General features: G+C 41.7%; 1 protein-coding gene across 1 annotated transcript in view; it reads left to right on the top strand.

Moving 5' to 3' along the window:
* Positions 1 to 3325: 3325 nt before the first annotated feature.
* Positions 3326 to 8621, top strand: part of ZNF536 (zinc finger protein 536) — a 305150-nt gene continuing 299854 nt past the window's right edge. The window contains exon 1 of the mRNA XM_036748438.1: positions 3326 to 5495. Coding sequence (XP_036604333.1) covers positions 3326 to 5495 — 2170 coding nt within the window. The remainder of the gene's footprint in view (positions 5496 to 8621) is intronic.

The following is an 8621-nucleotide window of genomic DNA, read 5'->3' as shown; positions in this document are numbered from 1 at the left end:
GTGTAACAAGTTCCTTGGTTAGAAAAAAAAAATCAGTCAATAAGAATTTATTAAGTCCCTTCTACATTCTAGAATTTGTGCTCAGAGCTTTGAATAAAAAGACAAACAATAAAAAAGACAAAAGTTCTTGTCCTCGAGGAGCTTATATCCTCACACAAAGTAATTTGAAATGAAAAGAGCATTAATAACTGGGATAAGCAAGGAAGACTTCACAGAGGAGGTGGTACCTGAACTGATATTAGAAGGAAGATAAGAATATTAAAAATTAAAAATGAGCAAGTAGTACATTCTAGGCATGCGGGTGGCTCATGTAAATGTGTGGAGGCTAGAGATGGAGGTTGAATGGTGGATAGTTAATAGACTAGATTGTCTGCATGGTAAAATATATAAAGAGAGGTTCATGAAACAGTGTTACAAAGGTGGGTAGGAGCCAGATTGTGGAGGACCTTAAAATTTAACCTGAATTTTTTTTATTTTAGAAAATAAATTTTGCTTTATTGTTTAATTTTAGAAAAACAATCATTTTCATTCATATAAAATTTTTCTTTCATTTGAAATTTTATAATTTGTTTTTATTCCCTCTTGCTGCATTTGAGTTATTTCATTAATATCAACCTGAAAATAGCTGATCTTCCCATCTTCTTATCTTTTGTTTGGACCAGTTGGGCAGTGTTTTGAGACAGGATCCCAAAATAATTGTGTTGCCTTGACTCTTTTCAAAACTTTAGAAAGGTGGTTGGGTGGAATTCTGAGGAATTCCACTTGGCTTCAGGGGCCCTTCTCATTCTGGTTTTCCCCAGAGATAACCCGAGGGTGGAATTGAGGGCTTTTACCCAAAGAGAAAGAGTAAAGCTTCTTCATGCCCTGATGAGGGTGCAGTGATTGCACAGTATATTGAATTTTCCCTTCAAGTGTCCCCTAAGATGTAGGCATCAATCCCATCCAAACAGCCCCTGTTTTTCAAAGTATGCACCTACCCCTAACCCCTAATTCCACTGCAGATATGTTATTTTGTAAGTGAGGAGGTAAATGATTAATTTCTGATGTTGTTTGCAAGGGGCCTAGCATTTAAACTTTTATCACTGCCCTGCCTACCACCCCCCACCCCCAAAGATGCTGGCTCTGAGGGATTCTTTAACATCAGCATGTCAGTATGCATGTGTGTACATTTGCTCCTTCTTATCATCATGTATACACATTTATTTTTATATCCATGATCACACCTCTTCTCTCTTCCAAAACTAACCTGATTTTTTTCCCCTCTATTGCCTTCTCCCTCCCCTTCACCCGCCTCCCCAAGATAGAAATCACAGCTTCCGACTTCCTGCCAAAGAAGCCAGGACTCCCCTTGGAGACCATCCATGTCATTCTTAGATTGCCTGGCGGGGGTCCCGGCAAAGCATGGAGTATGAGCCTCCCTCTGGGTCAAGTGTACTTCCTCCAGAGTCTGGCTTCATCCCCTGCGGGCCAGAGAGGGAGTCATTTGGTCCAGAAATCAGACGTGGCTAGAGCCGACTGCCACTGCTGAGCCACCCGGCTGGCCAATGCATTTTAACATGGGAAGGAAAAAGACATTAATACGTTTGGTAATTCACTGGTAGCAAAAAAAAATTTGGAAACTTAGGTGGGAAGAGAGATCAGGAAACAGCATTGAGAAATAAGACCTGTTAGCTTTTAAATCCACCTTCCCCATATGTTCTGTTTTTAGAAGAGATTTTTTTCCCCCTTTCTGAGCTGTATGGATTCCGGTTTTTTGCCTATACTGGAGAGGTGGCAGAGAGAACTATTAAGGACAATTATGCAGACCAGCATTGAGCCTTTGTGTTTAACAAACAGCTTTGAGTTCTAATTTTCTGCAAAACACATACTGCAGGTACCATTTTTACTCATTACTGTAAATTGGGAAAGTTATTAAAAATGCTTAAACTTGGTGAGACTTCCTATGGTACCTTCCCTGGATTTTAATTGGTTTTTATCTAGTTCTATAAAAGAGCTCTTTAAACCAAATCAAAGCCCCTTACTTTGGATATCTTGCCAATGGGAGGACAGAGACAGTCCGCTGCATCTTATGATTTTTTTTTTTTGCAACTCAAATGTTAGCATTCTCAGCAATCATTAAGATTCCAATGCAAGATAATTTATACTTCTTTTGATGGACTGAGTTTTAAAATGACACCACAACAATGTTGTGGAACACAAGGGTTAAATCTTAATCTCAGAGGTTTGCAAAGCTGCTAGTGGCAGTCTCCTTAAAATTTAATATACCTCGTTAATGCTTACTTGCAAACACTGAAGGATTTTTATGATTATAATCATGTGTTACAGCACCTAGTACTGTTTCTAAGCAGCATACTAATCAGCTTAATGAGATATTACTGCACTTTTTGTTGACTAAAGCAAAATCCCTTTTATTGTTCTAAAGCTTGTCCTTTACTTATTTTTTCCCCAAAACATTATCTTGTTTTATTGTAAGCCAGTAAATATCATGCCATCATTGGATGGTTTTTTTGGTCAAATCATAAAACTCCTGTTTTCATCTAAGAATGGGGAATGTGTTCAATGTAGTGAATGGAACCAAAAGTTATAAGTGGGATTCAATTTGGACTTTGAAGAAAAGAAAAAGGGAAAACAAAGGAAAGAGAAAAGGAAAAGAAAGAAAAGGGAAAGGAAAGAAAAAAGGAAAGGAAAGGAAAAAGAAAGATAAGAGAAAAGGAAAAGAAAGAAAAGAAAAGGGAAAGGAAAGGAAAGAGAAAAGGAAAAGAAAGAAAAGAAAAGGGAAAGAAAAGAAAAAAGGAAAGGAAAAAGAAAGATAAGGGAAAAGGAAAAGAAAGAAAAGAAAAGGGAAATGAAAGGGAAAAGGGAAGAAAAGAAAAGGAAAAGAGTATGCAATGGATTAGTCTTGAACTTTTACTCATGCAAACAGGTGTAGATGCTACAAAGTGTGCTGGCAAAGGCATGTGGAGGGGGAACAAGGGAAGGAAGAAAAAAGGAGAAGAAGAAATGTAGCCTCTCAATTTGTTATTAGGTATTGAAAGTGGTAAAACATTAATAATTAAAATATGAATGAATAATTGCAGTCTGTAAATAGGAAATACAACGAAGAAGATGTGCCGCTAAAACAAATTGGATGAGCAACACCATATTGCATAATTGGCATTTAATAATTCATTTTTTTATTATTGTTTTTTTGACCATAATTCCTTAGCATTATTATGTGTAGGTAAAGCCCAAAATGCAAATTGTCTGCCAACTGATACTTTTGATTCATTATTCTTAACTACCATTTCCCACATCTAAATGGTCTTTTTTTCCCCTCCCTGCAGGGATGGAGGAAGCTAGTTTGTGCCTTGGAGTTTCTTCAGCTGTCCCAGAGGCTGAGGCCCATCTTAACAGCACGATCCTTAATGGTCAGTATTCAATGAGCCAGAAGCTGCACCAGATAACATCTCAGCTCAGCCATGCTTTCCCAGAGCTCCAGACCAGGCCTAACTCTGAAGAGAAGGCCTCCACACCCTTAGAGGAGAAGAGCCACGTGTCCATGGGAGGCCAGCCAATGGGCAGCCAGATGGCCCTCTTGGCCAATCAGCTCAATCGTGATGTGGACACCAGTCTGAATGGAAGGGTGGACCTGCAGCAATTCTTGAATGGCCAGAACCTTGGCATCATGTCCCAGATGAGTGACATTGAGGATGACGCAAGGAAGAATCGGAAATACCCCTGCCCCCTGTGTGGGAAGCGATTCCGGTTCAATAGCATCCTTTCTCTCCACATGCGTACACACACTGGCGAGAAGCCCTTCAAGTGTCCCTACTGTGACCACCGGGCAGCTCAGAAGGGGAACTTGAAGATACACTTGAGGACCCATAAGCTTGGAAACCTGGGTAAAGGCCGTGGGAGAGTCCGGGAGGAGAATCGCCTGCTTCATGAACTCGAGGAAAGAGCTATCCTGAGGGACAAACAGATGAAAAGCAGTCTCCTGCAACCACGGCCTGATGTGAAGCCTCCGCCACACTCTCAGCAGCCCCCTCTGGCCAACTGTAACTTGTCTTTGCCAGTGAACCACAGCGTCCCTGACATCTCCAATCCAGTGCCCTCACCAAAGCCAGCCAACGTCCAAGAAGACATGGTGGTTCCCACAGCGGGTTTCCGCTGCACATTTTGCAAAGGGAAGTTTAAGAAGCGTGAAGAATTGGACCGTCATATCCGGATCCTTCACAAGCCCTATAAATGTACCCTGTGTGACTTTGCAGCCTCCCAGGAGGAGGAACTGATCAGCCATGTGGAGAAGGCTCATATCACTGCTGAGTCAGCCCAAGGCCAGGGCTCCAATGGAAGCGGGGAACAGTCGGCCAATGAGTTCCGCTGTGAAGTGTGTGGCCAGGTGTTCAGTCAGGCATGGTTTCTCAAGGGCCACATGAGAAAACACAAGGATTCTTTTGAGCATTGCTGTCAGATCTGTGGGAGGCGCTTCAAGGAGCCCTGGTTCCTCAAGAACCACATGAAAGTTCACCTCAACAAACTTTCTGTCAAGAACAAGTCTCCCAGTGACCCAGAGGTACCCGTTCCCATGGGAGGTATGTCCCAGGAGGCCCATGCCAACCTGTATTCTCGATACCTCTCTTGTTTGCAGAGTGGCTTCATGCCCCCAGACAAGTCCAGCCTGAGTGAACCTAATCAGCTCTACAGCAAGGGGGACTTGCCTATGAAAGAGAAGGAGGTTCTGGGGAAGCTGCTGTCCCCCATCTCAAGCATGGGCCACAGCCTCAGCGAAGGGGACAAACATTCCCTCTTGGGTTGCCTCAACCTGGTGCCACCACTAAAGTCCAGCTGCATAGAACGGTTGCAGGCAGCTGCCAAAGCAGCCGAGATGGACCCTGTGAATAGCTATCAGGCCTGGCAGCTCATGGCAAGAGGGATGGCCATGGAACACGGTTTCTTGTCTAAAGAGCAGCAGATACAGCGCAACCATGAAGACACTTTGGCAAACGCCGGAGTTCTGTTTGATAAGGAGAAGCGGGAGTATGTGTTAGTAGGAACAGATGGCTCCAAGCAGAAAATGCCTGCTGATTTGGTTCACAGCACTAAAATGGGCAATCCGAGAGACCTGCCAAATAAACTAGACCCTTTAGAAGGCAGTAGAGATTTTTTGTCACATGGTCTCAACCAGGGACTTGATTACAACATGCAAAGTCATGGAAATATGAAGGAGAAGCCCACCGAGTGCCCAGACTGCGGCCGAGTGTTCCGAACCTACCACCAGGTTGTCGTCCACTCCCGAGTCCACAAGAGGGACAGGAAAGCAGAAGAAGAGGTCCTCCAAGGGTGCCTGGAGGAGCGACGGGGTTCTGGCAGCGACCAGGAATCCCAGTCAGTGAGCCGGTCCACCACACCGGGCTCTTCCAATGTTACCGAGGAGAGTGGAGTCGGTGGGGGTCTTTCTCAGACTGGAAGCGCTCAGGAAGACAGCCCACATCCTTCATCACCATCTTCTTCAGGTAGGTTGGCTTCTATTTGGGGAAAAAAAAGTGAACATCACCCAATGGAAAACCTCAGAGTTAGAAGCATTTCTCCAATTGTCTTTACTCATCAATGTCTTATCATGATCCCTAGGCCTTTCAAAGTGGAAAATACGTACGATTTCCTGCTTAGTCTTATGTCATTGTTGATTTTTAAGAACGTGGGTCATCTGGCCCCTTGCTCTCACTCTCTTTTATGCCTTAAAGAGGTTATGATCTTCTCATTTTCTATCCTTCATAGAGGAGTGGAGAGCACTTTCTTATTCATCTCAGATATTTGGAGATCCCTTTTTCCTGTGTGACACTAACTCTCCTCACTCCTGTCCTCTTTCCATCTCTGAGAGACCTCTGAGTGCCTCTCCCATGGGATTCTAGAACAAGGATCTTTCAGGATTCCTTGGATTATCCATAGCTGGAGCTGGATGAGGGGGCCCTTACTAGCCTTTCCCCTAAAGATACATTTTCATTATTTTCCCATTATTTGCCCAGCCCTCCCAAATAGACCACTCTTCGAGTGTGGAAACAACCCCCTGCCTACTATAATTTTCCTTATCTAAACTCATATCCATGGGGCAATGGAAAGGATTCACAGTACCCCTGTTCAAATTCCTTTTCTGCCACAACTGTAAAATAAAGGAGTTGGGCTAAAGTCTCTTTTTCTCTCTAAATCAATGATCCATCTCTCTGGGAGGTTCTGTCATGTGGATCACATCACCTTCCACTAAACCATATACATTCTGGGAACTTGTCAAAACAGACATTTAGGCTCATGCCCTAAATTGCACTACATCTTACATTCACTTTTGACATAGGCTTATGAAATAACAACTCCTTCCCCACCAAAAACATTCCTTATAAATGTCCGTAAGCTACTGAGCTTCCTCATCCATTTTTTCTTTCTTCTTCTTCTTCTTTTTTTTTTTTTGGTAAAAAGTCCTAGCCTATGAAAGCTGAATTACAATCTCCACACCACGGCAGGTAAGATTTCTGGCTTCGTCCCTATTTCCAAAGCCACTTGCTAATGGACGGCAAATGGAATGTTCTATCTCTAGCCCTCTATAAGGAAAGCACCTTGCTAATACTGTAATCATTCTGCAAGCCTAACAACAGAGGAAATCATGCCATAACAAATACTCTGTTACTAATGGCAACATTGATTTCTGCAATCAGCCATTAAGTCTAGAAAATGAAAGACAGTTTGAGGTACCTTAAGGCATTACATTGCTCACTGTTAAAGATCTGGTAGCAGGCTGTCGAGGTTAATTCTTTTTAGTCGCCCCCACCCCTACCCCGTTTCGATAAATATTTTAGTATTGGAGGCAATTCTCTGTTACAGTTATTAAGTATGTGCCAGTTTAGGGTGTTGGTATTGTCATGCTTCAGTATGCCCTACTTTGAGGACAAAATTAATATAAAAATAAAGCGTTAGTTTGCTGGCTTATTACAAACCAGTAAAGAACTCTTAAGACACATAAATCTGTGCTCCACATTCCACAGATTCCTATAGTACTTAATGCTGTTGTTTAAATACCCATGAAACACACTGTCTACTCGAGAAGCCATAGCCTTGTTGGCGATTTATTACTGGTGAGACACATTAGAAAATTCTAAATAGGAGCACGAGTACCACGTAGGGGCTAATTTCATAGTATGGAGAGTGATTAAAATTGTTTTTAGTGACTGGAAAGTGCTAAGATAAAAGGGATTAGTTCCCGCTTTTCACGGCCTGATACTAAAAGTACTTTATAAAACTTTGCTGTTTTCAGGAACTGGAGGGAAAGAGCCATAACCCTGCATCAAACAGTGGATATGCCTTTCTTTGGGCTCAGATGGGAGGGTTCTTCTGCCAGGTAGTTCAGTTCTGGTAATATTGGGTTAGAGAAACCTAGGGAATAGAACTAGAGAGAGAGTCTGGGACATTCTGAAATTTGGGGAAGGACCCTGACATGATGCTGGCTGAATTCAAGAGGTCCTTGAAAATCTGAAATTGGCTGAAAACTAAAAGATGTTATCTGTTTGTTAAGCCCAATACCAAATGTTTAGCTTTGTAAGTGACACATTTACCCTGTCTTTCTCACCTTCTATCCAAGTGATAGCCAGTGCTAATTCCCCATACCCTTCGTTTTCTTTATTTCCAAATACATATTGTATTGAAGGAATCCACTCTCACCTTTTCAACTCTGTGGGAATTTTCTAACTCCAAGACTGTGTGTGTCTGGGAAAGAAAAAATAAACACCAAAAAAACTACAGTTGGAGTTATTCACAAACTTTTTATCTCCACCTTGAAATCAGTTGATAAATGTGTCTACTGGCTGATTCCTTTCTAAGTGACCTCAAAAAAAGTTTTTCCTCTTAAAATGTCTGTTTCAGATTCATGAATGCTTTGGAAATGAGTGTAACAACAACAAAAAATTATATATACTGGGTATACATCAAGTCAAAAGTCTGGCATTAAGTTTTTTCTTGAGCTAAAAACATTCCACCAAGCCTGGCAAGTCAAGTTATTTAAAAACAAAAACAAAACTAAATGTGATTTGGCATAAGTGATATTAAACTAGATATATCTTTCAATGTAGCACAATTGGCATTTTGCCATTACCTGTTATAGAGAAACCTGCGAGGTGAAGACCAAAGTCTTTGGACCTGTAAGTAAGAATGCAATACTTATTGAGGCTTTTATTAAGAAATTACTGCAAAACGGAGGGTTTTACAAATTTCTCAGACAGCATAACAATGTCTCAAAACTTCATTTGCATCACTTGATTCTCTTTTTTGTTCAAAACTGGGTCAGTAGGGCCTGAGAAACTATTTTTTTCAGATCTCAACCAATGAATTCTTCTTTATAAATCGCTGCTCTTAACATGATAGTAGTTCTGAATTCATCATAAAAAAACCTTTTGACAGAGAGCCTCTTAGAACAGATCTCCAGAAGAAGGCTTACAAAGAGTGGCAGAGAAGTCCTTTGTTATCTGATGTAATTCTTTGCAAAGGAGGATTGGGAACCGAGTGGCTGTTTAAAAATGTCTTGCTCAGGCTGAGAAGAAGAAAGGGTCAAGTTTGCAATCAAACAGTTATTGCCGAGATGTGTGACTGTCACTGGCTAG

This window comes from Trichosurus vulpecula, chromosome 3 (assembly GCF_011100635.1).
Source record: "Trichosurus vulpecula isolate mTriVul1 chromosome 3, mTriVul1.pri, whole genome shotgun sequence".
In the NCBI taxonomy this organism is placed as follows: Eukaryota; Metazoa; Chordata; class Mammalia; order Diprotodontia; family Phalangeridae; genus Trichosurus; species Trichosurus vulpecula.
The sequence above is the reverse complement of the archived record's forward strand: the minus strand, read 5'-3'. Positions and strand labels throughout refer to the sequence as shown.